The 20,546-nt window shown below is 37.9% G+C and overlaps 1 protein-coding gene across 3 annotated transcripts in view; it reads left to right on the top strand.

Annotated features, from left to right (window-relative positions):
- Window positions 1-20,061, top strand: part of rxfp2a (relaxin family peptide receptor 2a) — a 53,235-nt gene extending 33,174 nt beyond the window's left edge. Inside the window, exons 9-21 of one of the 3 annotated variants that reach the window (XR_006406914.1) lie at window positions 234-308; window positions 1,116-1,187; window positions 4,000-4,071; window positions 5,086-5,160; window positions 9,392-9,463; window positions 9,566-9,637; window positions 9,764-9,993; window positions 11,901-12,046; window positions 13,682-13,777; window positions 15,396-15,564; window positions 16,461-16,679; window positions 16,894-17,545; window positions 17,747-20,061. Coding sequence is in view for 2 of the 3 variants with exons in the window: in XM_044371545.1 (XP_044227480.1) it covers window positions 234-308; window positions 1,116-1,187; window positions 4,000-4,071; window positions 5,086-5,160; window positions 9,392-9,463; window positions 9,566-9,637; window positions 9,764-9,993; window positions 11,901-12,046; window positions 13,682-13,777; window positions 15,396-15,564; window positions 16,461-16,679; window positions 16,894-17,159 (1,564 nt within the window). In the remaining variant the exon portion in view is untranslated. Of the gene's footprint in view, window positions 1-233; window positions 309-1,115; window positions 1,188-3,999; window positions 4,072-5,085; window positions 5,161-9,391; window positions 9,464-9,565; window positions 9,638-9,763; window positions 9,994-11,900; window positions 12,047-13,681; window positions 13,778-15,395; window positions 15,565-16,460; window positions 16,680-16,893 lie in introns of all 3 variants that reach the window. The other 2 variants (XM_044371545.1, XM_044371544.1) reach the window with 2 other exon arrangements.
- The last annotated feature ends 485 nt before the right edge of the window (window positions 20,062-20,546 follow it).

Genomic DNA, 20,546 nt, shown 5'->3' with positions numbered 1-20,546 from the left:
GCATTGTTTTTAATTTAGCTGTAGCGCTCTATTTCCTCATTTATTCTCGTCGGCCGTTTCTCTCTTTTTGTAAACAGGTCACAGATGCTTTGCTTATAGGTATACTGTACAAACTGTTCATGAGAGTTCAAATACCACAATGTATCATCTCTGCTCTGTCATGGTGAGAACTCTTGCAGTGCAGAGTTTCACCTTTCTTTTGTTTTTGTCACATGTTTTTCTTCTTTCTTCAGATCCATGGTGGACACCTCGCTGCAGCAGCTTCCTTACCCGAGTTTCTGTCAACACATGCCTGCCTTGGACTGGCTGTGAGTCTGCTCTGACAGTGTGCTTGTGTGTGTGCAGGTGTGTAGCGAATGTGTGTGGTTCAGTAGAAGTCTGTGCTCTAAAGAATTTACCAGATGGACGGATGTGTGTTTGTACTTGTGTGCATACTTAAAAGCAAATGAGGCTGGTAAATAGAGGTGACAGAAGGTTGCTTAGCTGTAAGTATGAGGATCAGATGAATATTCCTCTCGAGAAGTGTAGCGTCCTCAGCTGATGTCGCCGTGGTCGGTCAGCTCGACCAACTATTTTTGGCCAGTGAGACTGGAGACCACCAGCCAGATGAGCCTGACACTAATAATGACCTCATGCTTTCTGTTCTCACGTCTGTTGGCAGCATGTTGCTGATCAGTGTTTATATCCACTTATTTAAATTCCAAAGCAATGTCTGTCACTGTGTTGCTTTTTCTTTACCTGTTTGCTCTCATTCAAACACAAACAGCAGAAAAATATTACACTGTAAGTGCAACAGCTTAAAAATCTATCAGAATTAATCAATGTTTTTATTCATTAATAGAATTTAACTTGCATTAAATTCACCTTGGGGTACCACCCTTCAAAAAAGAGAAAATTGATAGCCAATTAATCAATTTTGTTTCATCAAATATGTTAAACTATCAATTTGGAACTCTGATTAATAATTAAATAGCTAAATTAGCTAATTAAATAGCTGGTAAAGGTTGAAGTAAAAGTTCAGTTTGACAAAATGAAATGGACTCATTCAGTACTATGCATATATGTGATCATAAATACACATGCAAAATAAACATGCTATGTTTTCCTTCTTTCAGGGATCTTGAGGGAAATCTGATTCAAACTCTCAACTACTCAATCTTGAAGACATGTAGCAAGCTTGAAGTACTGTGAGTATCCTACTTACAAACATCTTCATAAAAATTCAAGTGCTTGAAACTGAGTCGCTTTTAGGTGTTTACAAGTGTCATAGTATGTTTCCATACTATTTTTACTACTCTGCATGTTTGCAGAGTCATTACAGTTAATTATTCTGCAAAATGATTATTAATTTAGATAAAATAAATGTTTCCCTTTTGGTAAGTTATTGAAAAGTTGGGTATGTCAGACCTCTGGCAGACTGTGAATCTTGCAACTTTAATATTAAAATCATTACATCTTCAGGACCATGAATAAACAAACTGTTGGAGCCACACTTATTCTATTATTCAATTATCATTGTAAGTAAATAGAATTTAATGTGCAAAAAATATGAAATTATAGACTTTTCTTACTTTTCATCAACTGTTTCATCATGCAGAGTTTGGTGCAGCTACTGTAGATATTGTAGATAATGTCTTTTTTACTGTATTATCAACTGAATCATAATGTTCATGTAAAATTTTCATATGAAGCCCTACAAATTACTTTGCATTTTATGTCACTCTCTCTCTCTCTCTCTCTCTCTCTCTTTCTCTCTCTCTCTCTCTCTCTCTCTCTCTCTCTCTCTCTCTCTCTCACAGACACACACACACACTTGTCTACTTTTATTCATTTCATCAATTAACATAATCAACAGCAAACACTCAGCAGCGTGCCCTGTTCAAATTCATTACTAAGAAATGGGTCAAACAAGGACAACAAATAACTGCAGGCACAGCAGAGACCTGCAACCCTTTCACCATCAATCAGTGATTAATGTAATAATATTTATTTATGTAGCAACAAAGTTTAAAAGTTTGCTTTGCAAGGACAGAGGTTAAGTCGGGTCTAACAGGATAAACAGGATTAATAAACAATTTCAACAAATACTATCATTTTAATTAAAATAATGAACTGAGTTTTAATGTGCGATTGAATAGAAGATGCTGACTTGGCAAGCCTGAGGTGATGAGCCGAGAGGCCTTTTAACCAGAAAGGAAAACCTTTACAGGTGCTGATTCAAAAAACAAACAGTTCTGCTTTGTTATGTTTATTTGACAATGCCTGACAACGATTCTTATTAGAGTGAAATTGTTAAATTAGATTTGTTGGGAGTGCTATCAGTACAGCGTGCAGATCTTTTGTCTGACTTTTTCCTCTCACCAGACGTGCCCTGCCAGAAGAGCAGTGATGAGGCTCAGTGGGCGTTTAAGCTGAGATGTGCCAGTAGACAGGAGCACAGTCACTTTTAAAGATTACAGGCAAACACTGAGGGGTAACGAGGGCTGGTGCACTGGCAGCAGCATTTTGCACTAAATCCCAGCATAAAGGGAATTACAGTAACCGAAGTGTGTTCCAGATAAATGCATGAGTGACATTTTCAAGCTCCTAAATTGACAAAAGAACCTCAACATGATTGTACAACCTTGTCACAGTGAACATCAAAGGAAAAGCCAGAATCAAAAACTACACATAAATTATAGTGATCAGACAGAGAGTAAGGTATCCAGACTAGACCTGAGACTTTTTATAGTTATGCAAGGAAAAAACAGGAGGATTCCACATTTGGCATCATCCAACTGAAGGACATTCATAGACATCCAACACTTGATGTGTGACAGACACGACAAGATGGAGGACACACTGTCAGCCTCGCTAACAAACATAAATACAAGCTGTCTGTGTGATGTTCAATCTGTGCGACAGCGTGAATGACAAATTGGTACTTAAAAACCTTTTGTGTGGAATGTTTCCACCAAGCTATAAAGTGCTTCCCAGTTCTAAAACATTAATTTCTCTTGGATAAAAAACAGAGACGTTGAGTCTTGGAATAAGGATCTGCAGTCTGCATGTAGTTGTTTGATGCCATCTGGTGCTATTTTTATTTTTATGAATGTAGGAGCTCCCTCACGCAAGCTGGTGTTGCTTGATGTTCAGTGTAATCATGAGTGACAGTTGCCTTCACAAGGGTGAGTGAGTCAGTTACTTGTAATGTCTCAGAAACATATACTGCCATAGTTTAAAAGCCTTGCTGTCTTTTGTCTATTTGTAAGTTTTTTTCATTAGTGTGGTAGCAGAGAAATGGGTCTGTGTGTGTGTGTGTGTGTGTGTGTGTGTGTGTGTGTGTGTGTGTGTGTGTGTATGTGTGTGTTCCTGCCACACTGTTTTTTCATTTTAAAGCTAGACCAATGTGACGTGTCCCTCCATTGAACACATTTCTGATCATTTGTGACGCCTCTCTTCAACATGTTCAAACTCAACAAGAATTTGTGATCATAATATAACAGAAAGTCATAAGAAATCTGTGTTCAGATGTCATGTTGACAAGTGAAGGTCGTCAATGTGGCTGACATGGTGATCCATCAAAAGGAGTCTGAAAGTGGACATACGAGAAGAAAGTCGACAGTTTGGCCCAGGGCGATGAAGTGAAAGAGCAGTGCTTGTTTCTGTTTTATTGGCACTCTTAAGATGTTTTGAGTATAGCACTTATCTGACATGTGCTCCAGTGCTGCTCACTGCACAACAAGTAGGCCAAATAGTACTGAGTTTGAATATGTGAATGTGTACGGGCAAAAGAAGGTGAAAAAAGTTTTATATATGATGCAGAGGCTTTTTTTTTCAGGCAGAGCTGTTTGAGTCAGCACTGAGTCAATGTTACTGGAAGGAGCACTGTGGGAACTGGTAGCCATTTATTGCAACAAATGAGATTGCATCCAGGCCCAGCAGGGATCCACCACAGGGGTTTTACACACCACTTTGCACCACTCGGTATTGTTCTTACAGCACATCTGTCCTGTTCAGATTACTGATGGACAACAGGATCAGAAGAGTTCCTGAAAACACCTTCCAGTCTCTGTTGAAACTGGCTGAACTGTGAGTAACTGCATCTTTGTTTGAACTTTTTTTCATTCAGTTTATATAATCAATACAGTTTACACCTACTGAAATGAATTAATAAGTGGTTTGTCTAATCAATCACTTGTTTTCAGTGGAGATTAAAATGTCTATTTAAAGGTCTTAAACTGCTCTGGTGGTGTCGGCACCTTATTGCTGATTGAAGATGGATTTTTCGCAGCCTGACTCAAATTTAATGAATTTTCTGAACCAGCAGCAGATCTTTGTCAATTCTGCACATTTTATTTAAAAGGCTCAATCATAAAAACATGAAACAGTGAACATTTCCAGCTCATTTATTAAACTATGGGAACTGCTGTTCAGTATCACAAAGTGTTTAAGATGAAACAATTCCCCAAATTTAATTTTTATTTAACCATTCAATAAAATTCACTGGCATTCTGAAGCTGATAGTTGATAAAGTTAATCCTTGTTCAAGGAACAAAGGTAGTTTTTGTTTTAATGTACATCAAAGTTTGGACTGTAAATTACTTGCAGAACAACAAGCAGGATGAATTAACAAGTGAAGTGAAAAATAACACAATAGAATTGCATAAAAAGTAAACTGAAAAAATGGATTATATTATAATGACACTACAAATATTATGAGTATTTAAATGATAAAAAGGAAATAAAACATTATCAGGCATGTTAATGCAACCTATAAAAAGTAACAGATGGATGTTCAGTGGTGTTAGAGGAAATGTAGGCTTGTGCTGCTGAGATATATATTGTATATGTTTGTGATGGATAAATCAGTTTTGACAAAATGCTCTTATCCATCAGCTATGATGGCCAAAGGCGTTTATTAATTTGATTCTGCCGGGTTATTGCTTTGGTTTAATAAGTGTATTGTACCCATGCCTCCCACTACCCACGTTTGATCATGAATGAGTAAACTATGGATGTAAATGAATCTGCACGTGTCTCGTCTTGTTTTTGGCTGTAGAACTACCATTTCCTCTTTTTTTTCTTCCTTTTTTCCTTTTTTAGGAATCTGTCCAGCAACAAGATCAGGGAGCTGCCGAAAAACACCTTTAAGAGCCTTTCCAAGTCGCTCCTCAAACTGTGAGTCACTGACAGTCTTGCTCCCATGGAGACAAGCTTTTCATTATGTGAGGATTATAAAACGAGGGGATTAGGGGGAAATGGAGAATATTAATTATAAAGACACCTCATGAATCTCCAGTTTAATACTGGATTCAGAGAACGTTATTTTATTTTTAAGGTCTCACACAGGAAAGAAACTCAGACAATTTAAGGGAGTATTCTACAAAACAAAAAATCAGTGTTTTGCTGGACCTAGCTGTCAGAGATGTTATGGTGGTGCTGTGAAAGCATGGAATTGGTACACACAAGTGCTCCACCAAGTTTGTAGTAAAAGCCATGAAGAATTGGTCTTCAGAGTCATGTCATACTTGGATGAAATAATGAGTGCAAGTATTATATTTGTTCCATTTTGGAGTCAGAATCAGGTTTTCTGTGTCTAGCTGTGTCTGAATTCTACAAAGTCCATAAATGCTGCAATGATGCAAAAATGCAAAAAAGCATGTGAAAAGTATGAATAGCCATGAACAGAAATATCAAAAATGGAGAAGGTCCCCACATGACCGAACCTGTCTTGTAGTTCTGTGCATCTTATTGTTAAAAATATAATATTAGGGACTAGAGTGGAGTAATAGAGTGGAAGAATATTCTCCATGTGATGGAAAATTCAGTCTCCTATAAATGTTTATGGACACACTAATAAGAAATGTGTTTTTATGATGACTAAACATATCAGCTGCCTCCATTGTCAGTTTGCTATCCTCACAAAAGTGTAAAAAAGATACTTTTGAATCTGAACAAACCTTGGACATTTTGAAAAAGTGTATTTAATAACATAATGACAGATCTGTTTTGTTAAACTGTCCCTGCAGGCCTTGCATGCACAATACCAGGGACCAGGAGGTAGCAAAGCTGAGATAAATGCAGCGATTAGTAATGTTATTACTTAACAAGCCCCCCAGGATCATCGCCAGGCTGTGCACAGATTTTGGTGTGGCTGCCGCAGTCAAAATTGCAAGTCACCCGAAATACTTTTTCGAAGACACTATCGAAGAAACGGCTGTAATAAAAAAAAGAACATTTACTGAGCAACACAAACATTGATAAAATTGCAATCACAGTTTGTGCTGCTGAGCTGAATAAAAATTAAAAAGTCCAGAAGAGTTTTATGGATTTATTGTTTTCGTGCCATTTATGTGGGAAGGGAGTCATCATTTGGAAGCTGTTGGGACTTTTTTATGTACACAGTGAGTAACGTTTACTGGAATAAATGGGAGCTATCTTGAAACACAGTATCCATTTCTTTTGCTTTGTGTTTACTTTGTGTGTTTTATAGACATAGAGTGGTTATACTCGTTTGTCATAAAAGTAGGTAAGCTCCCCCAATTAAAGTGGAGTCTGACGTCTCACACAGAGTTTTTCTTTTTGTTTGCATGGTCTGCTCAGCTGTTGCATGGGGCTAAAGAGTAATTGGTGGATTGGATTTGTGGTCCCTGGTTGGCTGCTGCCCAGAGTTACCAAAGTGTGCAGCAGTCTGCTTCAGCCTATCTAAAATTTCACAGGAATAAAAGTATGCAACAATCTGGCAAGCTCATCATTAGACAATGTGAATCTTTATTTTACCATCAATTGAACACATCCTTCAACATTTCTTTCTGAAAGATATGTTTTAAACAAAAAAAATATGATGTGGAATCTACAAAAACATTTATATTCAAATGTAGCGTTTCATCTCAGTCTGATCACTTTGTTTCATATCAGGATGTCAGTTTTGAGCAGGAATCAGCATTATATTCATCAGCTTTTTCTCTTTCTCTCTTGAGTTAAGCAGCTTTGTCAAAACTTTTTAACCGAATTGAAGTGAAATTTTGTTCAGCATGACAAAGGCAAAATACCCACAGAGAGACAAAACATGTAAAATTCACATCAGAATATAATGTTCCGGCAGTGATTATGACGATGACGATGGTCCCTCCCTTCCTCCCTGCCTCAACACATTCACACATACAAACAATATTAAACACAGAAATGAAGAAACACAGAAAGAGTTTGTTTGCCACTTGCTTTATTGATCCATAAGTCCACTGAAATTTTGCCCACCAGTGTCAGGTCCATCCCCTCTCTTGCTAAGAGATTCTTTTGGATTTTCCATGACTCAGACTGAACTGCTACAACATCGAGACAATTATCAACGACAGCCTGCACCTTCAATTTCTTTAAATGATGCCTAAATTTGATGTGATTTTATATTATTTGCGCCCGGTTGTAGGTAACCAGAAATGTAAGTCTGGCAACAAGCACATCACCATTACAAAGTCAGCATGGTGCATTGAATCTTCCTCTCCTTTTCCTTTCTCTGTGTTGACTTCCCATAAGTGTTAAGCTATCAAAATAAAGTGAGAATCTATTGACAGCACAGGCCTTTGTGTCATATTGTGAGAATAATTTGACATCAGTCTAGTCTGCAGGAGTGATATCTGTGCCAGCAGCACTTTAGAGGTTTGCGGGTTGAATGTCCCTGAAGTCACATTCAGAGAAACAATAGTCTGTTCACATGGCCCCTATAAAAGGATGTTTACTCGAGCCCTATTTGTAAAAGGGAAGCTGTGTCCTTCATCTGTGGCCGAACTGAAAAACAAATCATTACTTTAGTCAAACATTCAAAGCCATTATAGAGACAAAACAAATACTGAGAGAAACCCTGTGTTACAGCCTCAGGGGTCATTTATTGCCATACAGGCCCTACATAATAGCTGATGAAGTACAAACACATGCTCTCACAGACCAATGCTATCACTTCAGACATAGTCAGATGTGAATTAATTTAGAGACTATACAAAAAAACAAAAAGCATGAAACAGCTGTGTAGGATATGAATGCAGTGTTGCAAACAGTAGCTAGTATATCAGGGAATATTCTACTATAAGCAATAAATGTAAGTAAGTAAGGAGGTACTTTTGATAGATAAGTCGAGTGCTAATTTGTTTCATCAAGGTGGAAATTCCAAACCTCAGGAAATCACTTTCTTACTTATTATATCAGATGCTTTGGCACTGAACTTTATTAAACCCACTTTTTTATTGCTTTTTGCCCTGTTAGTCTCTGTTGCGGTGTTTTTGACATTTTGGTTTCAATGCTTTGATGCATGCTGCATTAAGTTGCATTTTAGAAAATATCAGGGATAGCGGGTAAATATGCAAAAGAAAAATAATCAGAAAGTGATTAATGTCAGCAATTTTAATCAGCAACCAAAAGTATCCATGCATACTGTATATTGTAGGTTAATAAAGGCACAGTTATATACCTTTATTCTAATAAAGTGTATATAATATATACCCTATTGGACACACCTTCCCATTCAATTGAATGAGAAAATGTGTCCAAACTTTTGACTGGTACTGTATGTATAACACCATCTAGTAAATGTGATGAACAATGGAGTCTGAACATAGTGTGGACTAGGGGTGTGCCTGAATGCAAATACGTTATTCAGCAAAGCACAAATAGTTGTTTTTTTTACAAATATTTATTTCGAACAAACATTTTAAAAATTATGTGTTTTCAGGAATAAAAAAAACAAGTCAAATAGCAGGTCGGTTACATCACTATCTCAGTCTCTCTCCTCTGCTCCGCTGTTACGTCTATCAGCAGGTCTCAACGAGGGGAGTCACATCCACCTGCTACATGACGCACGAAAAGTGCAAAGCAATAATCGCCTTTGAAGTTCTTCCCTACATGTTACACGGTGTGCTGTCTCTGTGTTATAGGTGTATAAATAGGTAGAGATCTGTCTGCAATGAGGCGATGAGTAAAGTTTTAGCTCAGTAGTCAGCACAGTCGTCTTTGATCTGGGAGACTCCAGTTCAAGACTCAGTGTGGGGACCTCCTTTGTAAGGTAGTTTATTCATAAATACTTATTGTAACACTTTAATTTTCTAAAATTAAAAGCATATTGCAAACAAAAACAGGATTTTTAAACCTCTTTCCACTTTTATTCGAATACAAATACAAATGATTTTGCTGCCTCAACAAATACAAATACACATACTTGGCTCTCTGCACATCCCTAGTGTGGACTAAGTACATAATGCATTCTGTATCCAGTGTGAAGTACGATTGAACACAGGAAGTCATTGGCCTTTTTCTAGTTAAAAAAGACAAAGACCTCTGGATTTTACTGTCATTTAGCCACACGTTATGTTTCACGCCTGCAGCCTTTATTAAGTTTGTCATCATCTGTTTCTTGTTGTAGAAATATTTCCCACAATCCCCTTCTCCGCATTCACCCCAGCCACTTCAACCACCTGACACATCTTCAGTCTCTGTAAGTACACACACATACACACACACACACACACACACACACACACATACAAGCTGCTTGCTGCGGCCTGTGCGGTGGTGAAATATGTTCTGTTTTCTGTAGGGCGCTGGAAGGGCTTGAGATACCAGATATTCAGACTAAGATGTTTCTGCCTATGAAGAACCTCTCCCACATGTATGCACAATCCTATCACAATCCTCACATCTGTCATCACTGAATAACCAAACATGATGTCTCTTAATCCTTTCATCTGTGTCTGTCATTGTTTGTTTAACTCTGTCTTTCCCTCTTCTCTTCCAGCTACTTTAAGACGTTCCAGTACTGCTCCTATGCACCTCATGTCAGGTCCTGTAAGCCCAACACAGACGGTATCTCCTCTTTTGAGGACCTTCTGGCTAACATAGTGCTGCGGGTGTCTGTGTGGGTCATGGCCTTCATTACCTGCTTTGGTAACCTTTTAGTCATTGGCATGCGGTCGCTGATACGAGCTGAGAACAACCTGCATGCTGCCTGCATCAAAGTCCTCTGCTGTAAGTAAACACTCACTACAGCACAAAACCCTTCAGAAAATACAGGTTACACTATTTACAAATGCAGAAATACTTGAATAAATGTAACATCTCATGGATTCATTCTACGCTTGAATCTTTGCTATCTTTTGTCAGAGTAAATCCTGTTAGTTTTATGGAGAAGACTAACTTTCAGGGAGGAAGATGTGGTTTAAAAACACTGAACAGCATGTCAGCAGGAGAGTAAAGGACTCCTGGATCACAGCTCGGAGACCAGCAGAGTTCAGTGGCTTTAGTGGCTCGTTCAACTTCCTCTGTTGTCTTTGGCTGAAGTGCCCCTCAAACAAATCATGTAGACGATCTTACAGTCGATACAAATACCTTGGGACTTTTATGCCTTGTATGGTATGAAGATGAATTCCCCGGCAAGGACCCAAAGCAAGATAAATTTCTGTTTTGTTTTTAATATCTTAGGTGAGCTAAACTGTTAAGATATATTTATAAATTCAGATTTGAAAGGATAAAATAACAGACAATAGAAGTCTTATTCCAACACAACTGTGGATATTGATTCAGAAAACTTTCAGAGAATGTTTTCACTTGTTTATCTGGGTATGCAGTGTAGTTTATCACAGAGAGTTTGCTGAATAAATCAAAGGCAAGCATTTAAAAAGACACATCATGGATATTTATTTAAAAAGGCTTTTCTGAAAATTCCATATACCCATTTTGATTGCCTTTTTAACTCACATTTTGACTTTCCTCCCTCATTGTGCACCATTTGTTTCCTCGTAGTAAGCTCTCTTTTCTTTAGTCCTCTTGTGCCACTTTTACTTATATAACCCTCATCGTTCTCTGACTCTCTTTCTATGACTCTCCTGTTGAGCAGATTTTAATGGAGCGGAAAAATACAAAAAAAGTGTTGAAGCTTAAAATAAGTGGTGGCTTCCCTAACAGCACAATTAGTAATTGCTGTCACTGGGGGTCTCTCAATCAAAAAAACAACAGAAGACGGAGTGTGATGACGGTGTGAAGTAGTGTGGGATCATGGGACTTGTTGTCTTCATTGTTAAACACGCAGAGGTCTCCTCCTCACCAAAACAAACAGATCCGGTGATTGAACCAGGTAAAAACACCAAATAAAGCAGATTGACGTTTAAAATCAGTGTTTTTCAATGTCCGGTAGGGGCTGTGAGCCAAGCTGCTGTTAACGTTTGCTCAGCTTGTTTCTCTGATAAACTAAGATCATGACGTCCAATGACTAAAATCCTTCATCCAGTTAAAAGATACAGTTAAAAAGATCTAAAAAGTTTATCATAAAAATGTGGCTTAAAACTGAATAAAAGTCCATTTATGACAGTTTCTAGCGGGCAACCATGATGCTGACATATTGTCTTTTATGTGTACACTCTTTGGTAGAGGGCAAGTGGCGGACAACCACAGTGCTAACGCATGCATCTTGTGTGCACATACTCTTTGGTAGAGGGGGTATGACACCACTGACAGGCCACCAAATGAAACGGACCATTGCTTTGATTAAAATTACTGATTTCTCTGGGTTTGAAAATTGTTGGAAACATTTGGGATAATGAAAGTACACAACTCAACAAAACATATAACATAGGTCTAGTTGTTTTTAGACATTTTAATGCGGAATAGTTACATATTAAGCTTTAAGTCTTAAATTAAACTCAATGACTCACCTGCTTTGTCACACACATGCACACAGTGACATCCAGACGTATGTGTGTGACCCATGCCATTGATTACTCTTACCTGCTCTGGAAGTTAAAAATAATGTTCTGTGGTGTGTATTTTAACGAGAAATTTGGCGTCTGGCTGCAGGAAGTGCCAGCAGCAGAAACCCACAAATAGTGCTTCTCTCTCTATAAATGGACTCATGTATGTCACTATCTCTTATCTTTCAGGCGCAGACTGTCTCATGGGAGTTTACCTGTTTTTTGTTGGAGTGTTTGATGTGAAATTCCGCGGGCAGTACAATCGTAACGCCCTGCTCTGGATGGAGAGTGTGGCGTGTCGGACCATTGGATTCCTGGCCATGCTCTCCTCAGAGGTAACTTACTATAGATTAACACAAACAACCACAAAAAACCTACATATGCATGCAGCCACACTCTAATCTGCTCTGTGCAAATGGGAGCTGTGACACGCTGTATGCACTGCAATATTTATTCAAAAGATACTGTATCTGTGTTCTTTGTAAGCTGCCAACTGCACTTACACACTCTTAAATTCTGCTGATGCTGCTTTTTCACTGTTCCCATATCAGCCAATGCTGATATTGCTGCTCCCAACATTTTGTCAGTATCCAGATATAACATCCGATTCTAGTTTTCATTTGGGAGAATTTGATTATCGTCTGTTTCTGCTCATTATGCCTCCATGCCGGCGATGAACGCAATATCTCTAATTTCATTACATTTGCCACTAACGTCCACTGAACACTGAAGAATGAACTGATTAGAATTTGGTGGTCAAAGGTCAAGGTCACTGTGACCTCACAAAACACATTTTTGGCCATAACGCAAGAATTCATACACTAATTATTACAAAGTGTCACACAAACACTAATAGGATAAAATTAAATGATGACATTTTGTATCCAAAAAGTCAAAGGTCGACTTCACTGTGACGTCATAATGTTCTGCAAAAACACTTGTCATTATTCAACGTCATAACTCAGAAACAGAGGGGGAAATTGTGACCATATTTCACATTTGGTCGGATACTGAATTGGTGACACTAATCTTGGATGTCCATCTTGAAACTGTGGTGATTGTCTTCTGTGCTGCCGGGTTGAAGATGTGTGTGAAGCATCCATGTTTTAGAATTTGTAGTTTCTTTGCAGAAACATCCATATCTAAAGCATCGTCTGCTGTCATGGTTACAACTTTGTTCTATCAGAATCAAGCATGTGAACATATACAAGGAAAATACACTTGATGTCTTTTATTAGATTCTTTCAAAGTCTTCACTTCAAATATTATGTCTGGACAGACATGCAACTTGACTGGTTGGCAGAGGCATACAACCACAAGGCAGTATTTCTAGTTAGGCCATGTTGTATGCCTTCAGGGAGTGACAGGGTCACAGCCTGTCGATACATACCACTATTTCTTCTCAATAAATCTGTTTTACTGGTGTTGGTGTTATCTGACTGACTCCGGGGATGCATTGATCCCACTTTTTCTCTCCCTTTACCTTTTCTGATGTGTTTGCCAATACCATACGGATCTAATACCAGCACTTTTCTCCCCAAATTTTAAATCTGTTAACTTCACTACATGGAACTCATTTTCAGATCATTTTTATATAAAGATCACATGAAGTGAAGCACTGGTGTGGCAATATGAATGGATTTAACTAAAAATAGAAACACTGAATTCTATGACAATATTGACAAAAAAAACCTGTTGACTTAGTGTTGACTTTCAAGTTTTAACTCAAGCACTTGAATGCACTAACAAGGAGGAGTTTTCAATAAATCCTTGTGACAAAAATAAAACAAATTAATGGTAATAATTTATCTAAAGTAAAACTAATAGTTTATCTAAAATAAACCCATTGTCGATCTGAAAGGAAGGACATCATTCTAAAAGTTTATGGCATGCTTTTGCAAATGGTTTTCAGCAATGTTAATGAGTTAATGGATGTTCTTTTAAGACTTATAGTGAGTGTTTTCCCTCAGGTGTCTGTTCTCCTCCTGACCTACCTGACTCTGGAGAAGTTCCTGGTCATTGTCTTCCCTTTCAGCAATCTGCGCCCAGGCAAACTTCAGACTGGGGTGAGCTATCAAACTATCTACTTATAAAGAAAGGAATCTCTGCCTGTATGTCTGTATGTCTGTCTGTCTGCATGTGTGTCCTTTGTGTATCTTGACAGCCGTTCATCCAATCGACTTCACACTTGGCAAGTGTACTGCTGAGCACCCAAGGAAGTGCTCTGTAGAGTGTGAGGTTGTTTGGATGAACGGTTCTCAAGAAATATATATTTGCTTCTTCTTCTGCCTGTGGAGTCAACAAGCGGAAATACAGACTGCGCCACTCAGTCATTGCAACCCACATTGTGGCCGGAGGTGGGATTACATACATACTGTTAATGACTTGAAAAAGTTTAAGAGATTTAAGATCTACTATTGAACTGGGCTCTGACTTGCTGAGTGGGACAAAAGCACACACCCTACTCAGTTAAACTGCCAGAGAGAAAAGAACAAGCACAGACAGGAGAAAAAAACAGAAGCAGAGGCAGTAAAACTAGTCAATGGGAGCCCCAAATCAACCAATTGAAGGCCATAAACTGGTTCTATGGTTCAGCCTCAGTTTAGTCTCACTGGTGAAGTTTCTGTCTGGATTTAAACCATTTAATTGATTAATTCCTTATCATTTTAATTGATACGTTTGTCAATGGATACATACGTACGCGGTTCACGAGAAAGAATAAATAATTGGCCCGTCCTGAACAGGTACATTTTGAATGGACACTGCACTAGTATTACTAATACAGGGAAAGAATTTGTTCACTGAATTTCCTATTTTCACATAAATTTGATTGGATCCTTTTTAGTTTTTTTTATGTTGTTTTATATAGAAAATCCCCACAGAAACAGCACCAGACTTAAATACTATCCAGCTATTTGATGTGTAAAGTAATCAAGAACCATAACATGTGAAAACATTGGATTTATTCTACTGTAGTAGTTTTCTTTTGAAAAGAATGCTCTCTTCTGGTTCAAGTGTTTTGCTGAGCAATCAGTCAGTGTACTTAGGTTGAAGAACTCTGTGTCCTTTGTTGTTGCAAAGTTTAGAATGATGAGAAGTAGAAAATTATACTGCAGAGCAGATCCTAATACCAGTAAATCAGAGTCAGAAAAGCTGAGTAATGTGTGGAGGTACAGCATCTAAGCTTTGGGTCAGACAGGGTCCGCAACAGCAACTTTATTTTTAGATCACTGCAAGAATCAATGTAAATGACACTGCAGTTGACTCACCTTGTGCGTGTGAAAACATCTAATTAGGAATTCCTTATCAAGGCTGAGATTAAAAGATTTATCAAGATTTGCATCAAATCAGTAGTTAATTTTTGACAATTTTACCCTTCAGGAAGGAAACAAAACCCTGGAGCACATTTAGGGTAATATTGGTTCAGTTTCATCAAATGCTGTGTTGAAAAATTGAATGATCACATTAAGATTACAAATGATAATGTAAAATACATATACATATATACTGTATGCTTTCTCAGAGAGTCCTGATGAAGGTACCTTACAGCTCCATATACAGTTAATTAAATGACAGTGACAGTGAGGAAATCCAATGTGTCATCACCAAACTCATTTTTCATTGTGTACTTTGAAGAGCACTCTGCTAGAAATCCTAACAGCATGTTTTTCGTCCCCCTGCAAGGTGGTGCTGGCCTCTATCTGGCTACTGGGGTTCATCATTGCTGTTGTTCCCCTAATGAATGAGGACGTGTTTGGAAACTACTATGGACGTAATGGGGTCTGCTTTCCCCTGCACTCTGACAGGCAAGAAAAACCTACTGCCAAAGGATATTCCACAGGGATTTTTCTGGGTAAATTGAAGAAAAAATTGTTGTTTCCTGAAAGCTCATTTTATAGTGAATTGTGCTTTTAGGAATTAACTAAAATGTTGGTAGCATATTTGTTTGTTTTTGTAACACTTGAAGGTACCTCCAAATATCAGCAGTCTAAATTAGAGAGCAGGGTGATTTCTATACCATATATATACTGTATATACACACATATTGAGAAGGGGAAATTCTCTTACACCAATAAATAAAACTAAAGAAACTTTCATGCCCTAAAGATGAAGACTACACACTGAGATAAAATACGCATCTTTTTACTCCAGTAAGCCATGCTGTGAAATATGAAATTAAAATCTTTCTACACAGCACTAGATGAAGGTCAAATTAATTCAGTATTATTTGTATGTAAGGATATACAGGTCAATATGATGCAGCATTTCATATTTTTTTTTATCTTGAAAGCTTTAAGAGAAATCTGATGCCATTTTAGGCGCAATGTCACTGTGTGCCAACCAACTAACTAGAACAGGGAACAGCATTGCACCTCAGATAGGGATATAACACAGCAAACACCTTGGCTCCATCAACAATGCATGATTAGCCTGGCTTCTTATTACTCAGTGTTCTCACTGAGCACCGGTGGAAGTCTGGCAACAATAATGAATGAATTACGGTGATATCCTGTCTAAAAGGTTGCCAGTATTTACATCCCTAAGGTGTTAAACTAAGAATCCTGTGAATTAGTTCATGAACTGCCAGTTTGCCTTTAATCACTAGCTTTTCTTTCTAACTGTATGCATGAACATATGTAAGTCAGTGTACAGATAACTGTGTTTGAAGAAGTGTACTGTATATATTGTAGCTGCCTGCCTGTGTCGTATGCACATTTTTGTGTGTGAATAGCATGTGCGTTTCTTTAGGTCTAAACCTGGTGGCATTCCTGGTGATCGTCTTCTCCTACTCCAGCATGTTCTATTCCATCTATAAAACTGGCATCAATGCGACAGACCTGAGGAGCAGACTGCACAGGGATGTGGCTGTGGCCAACAGGTTTTTCTTCATAGTGTTCTCTGATGCCCTCTGCTGGATTCCCATATTTTTGGTGAAAGTCCTCTCACTTATGGAGGTGGAGATACCTGGTAGGAAATGAAACAGCACCCTGCGTTTTAGGTTATGTTTACATTTTAAACTTTTTTCTGTGCAACTTACAATAAGCATAATGCAATAACTTTAATATCATCAAGAATCAGCACACCTCAGTGTTCTACTGTATGAACACTTTACTTATGGAATAACATCTACAAGTATGTAATGCTTAATAATAATGACAACTTTCCTCCTGTTCATCTTTAGGCACCATTTCCAGTTGGTTAGTCATCTTCATCCTTCCCATCAACAGCGCCTTGAACCCCATCCTCTACACCTTGACCACCAGCTTCTTCAGGGAGCAGGTGGAACTTTTACTCTGTCGGTGGCAGAGGAGACACACCTTGAAAAAAGATCGGAAAAGCCTCACCTCCTCCACAATCTTCATGGAGACGTCACGGGCTCCTTGCTACCATCCACCAGCCTACCTCCAGCGTGTGTCACTGACCAGCGCAGATCCTCGCTATGCCTGAGGGAGGCAGGAATCATTTTGTAAGCTACAGGCTGAGGGCCTATTATTAGTTGCATCTTTTGACTCATACATGACAATATTGCACTGGCGCGTTTTAATAACACTGACTTTCCAAATGGACTGAGCTGTCGCATCATGCCTCTGACATGCTCCATATTTGTAAAAATGACGCTGTTGTCCAAAGCAGCTTACATATTTTTCCCCAACATGTATCCATAAGGAGCTAACTGGGGTTCAGTGTCTTGCTCAAGGACATGTGGACAGGAGGAGCCAGTGATCAACCCTACAATTAATGGATGACCCTCAGTACCACTTGTTGCCCCTAACAACAAGTAAAGCCATTTAGCCTGCATGCTTGCTTACATGGCCAAACTTTTGATGTTCCAGGTACAGTAAAATGAAAATAGGAATAACAAAGAAGAGGAGATGGGTGAAAAAATAAATGCCAGCATATACTGCACATCTCACTGCCACCCTGTGGATGATCAAAAAGGAATTAAAATGTCTCAAGTCTACCAAGAAAAGTGCTTTTCAATGTGTAATATCCCACATATGCCAAATTTTACTTTTGTGATCCCTTGTCAGCAGGAGAGGAAGCTGAGTGACAAGCAGCCAAATATCACCCAAAGACTTTTTTCTATGGAGTGACTGAAGGATGAAGCTCACCTCATCAGACGATGAACTAATAAATGGGTACAAGGATGAATTGTTTCTGTCTCAACAAATACAAACGAATGAGCCTTGTTTTGCATAAAATGAAGCACTCAAACATGGTTTTTGGAATTGTAATGCTGACATAAATCAGATGCTAATCAGCAGTTGTATTTCCGTCTCATTTAATGTGCACAAAAAACAATGCGTATTTGAAATTCAAATGCCAAAATCCTGCTTGCATTGTTTTTCATCCACCAATATTTAAATGCAGTCAATTTTAAAGCTAATTTTAACACCATATATACCAAATAATCCATGACAAATGGATGGTTTAAGAAAGTCACACATTCTGGTTAATTGTCATGTCAGTAAAACCTGGGAAAGCCCACAACCAGGGTACGAACTACAGAGGAGCCAGGGGCAGATTGGCTCATCTTAATAAGACATGAGCTCCCCTGAAAACATGATTTGTGATATTTTGGGGGGTTTTCTAAAATATTGACAATATGCTATTTTTGCCATGCATTTCTATTTTTCTGTTTCTTCATCATCATAGATCATGCATAAAATGAGGCTATTACCGATGTATGATTCATGCATGAGAGTAATTCATCACTGATTCACTTGAATAAAGATACCGGCATGCATGCTGTTCTTGCCATCACCATTGAAGTGTAGCTGCACAATATGATAAACCCCCCCCCCCAACAACTGAAGCAATGACAGAAAAGAACAAAAACAGAAAAGAAAGACAGCAAAACACTTGGAAGAACAGAGAAAGCAGAGATCCCAAAAGAAGAACATGGAGAGCAGAGAAAAAAGTGATATGTGTTATAAGTGTGTTGCACAACCAGTGTTTTAGAGGAACAACACTGGTTTTGTCAGTTAATTTTGCCAGGTTGCAGCTCTGGTACTCAGTGGTATTTGTGGCTTCTGGAAGCAGCTGTTTGTTCAAATTTCTGCTTTTTTTTGTTGTCTTTTCTGCTCATGCTGGTCATTTCTGCTACTCTGTCAATTAACAGACTTACTGACCTTTAAAATAAGCTACTGGTAAACTTTTTTTCCTGAAACACCCCATTCCTAAAGCCTCCTCTACAGAGAAATGTAGAAATGAAGCTGCAAAGGAAGGTTGACATGTGATTGTGCAAAATGATAATGTAAATATTTCTTTTAACATCTTGTAACATCTTTTTCTTTTTTTTCCTTTTCATTAAAATTTTGAAATTTGAATTTTGAAAACTGAACACAGTTTTACACTTACCACATTGAATGTGGTAAGTGTAAAAATGACGATGTAAACTGGACTTTTGCATTTGAATTATGTCAAAATGATGCATATATTGAATATAAATAAAATGTAATTGCCAATGTGAACTTAATAGTTTAAGTGTAGAATTTTAAGGCTCTGAAAATATGTGTGACACTCGACAATTGGAGAAAAATGTGAGAGAAAGAGACGTAACAATCACTGAACAATCACTGAATGTTGTGCATCAGTTGTGTGTAGCAGCAGCTATCTTCCTGTCCTCTGCTGACTGCAAACTGATGTCAGTTTTGCCATATTTTTATCTTGTTGTGATATAATGGGTGGAATCTTAAACTTAACCTGTGCCTAATGGCTCCTACTTGTTTAATACATGCAGTCTGCATGTACAGCACTATATGTGTTCTGACTCATTATGAACCTGAACCAATATGCTGCAGCATCTTTATACTGTTGAGTCATACTTTTTTGTTGTTGTTCTAACCTCCTTATTACCTGAGTGACCTGGGCTGGATTTAAACCTTTGGTTACAGCATGTCACATTATTTTAAATCACTAATCCATACACGAGGAAGTTGTTTGATTCAGTTTTGTTGTGCTTGTCAGACGTCACCTGGACTGTTTTAACTTTTATACTGATATATAATATGCTTTCATTTTTGCTGCCTTTAAACAGTTGCTTTAATTCAATGACAATCATCACACAGTAACAAATGTAATAGAGAAAGAGGATTAAGGCGAAGAAAGTTATACAGATGAAGATAAGAAGGTGGTTTAATGATTGTACAAATTTCTGGAACCCCCACTGATGAGATAAGGACTATCATGTCATATTATACTGGGCAGATGTGCAGATGTTTATTTCTGTTGAATAATATTTGGTACAGGGTATTGTCTTCTTAGTGTATGTTCTGTAAATCACTGTGTTTGTTGGAGTCAGGTTGGTGAATTTTGTGTTTCCTCACAGAAATGGCTCTGACTGAAATAAAAAAAAAGAACAAATTTGAAATACACGCGAACATTTTTCCCTTTTGAGTGAGAAAAAAGTTACCTGTGCCCTAAAAGGAACACAGCAGAAACCATACACACACACACACAATGTGATTGTGAAACAAGACGTGCTGAGTCTGCAGTTCTGTTCTAAAATTATTAAAGCTCCATAAAAGCACCCAATAGAGAACTAAAGCACTGACCAACTTCCCTGTTTCTTTCATCTGCTTTTCTTAAAAGCTGAAACATGAAACTTTTATATTTATATTCCAAATTAAATAAATATATAACAGTAGAAGAGCAGTAGTTGTAGACAGTAGGGCTGCAACTAACAGCTATTTTCATTATTGATTAATCTGTTTATTATTTTCTTGATTAGTCATTTGGTCTATAAAATGTCAGAAAAGAAAGAACCTAAAATATCTTGTTTTGTCCCGACTGACAGTCCACAACCCAGAGATATCCAGCTTACTATCATAG

This window comes from Thunnus albacares, chromosome 13 (assembly GCF_914725855.1).
Source record: "Thunnus albacares chromosome 13, fThuAlb1.1, whole genome shotgun sequence".
Lineage (NCBI taxonomy): Eukaryota > Metazoa > Chordata > Actinopteri > Scombriformes > Scombridae > Thunnus > Thunnus albacares.
Note: the sequence above shows the minus strand (reverse complement) of the source record. Positions and strands in the feature narration are given on the sequence as shown.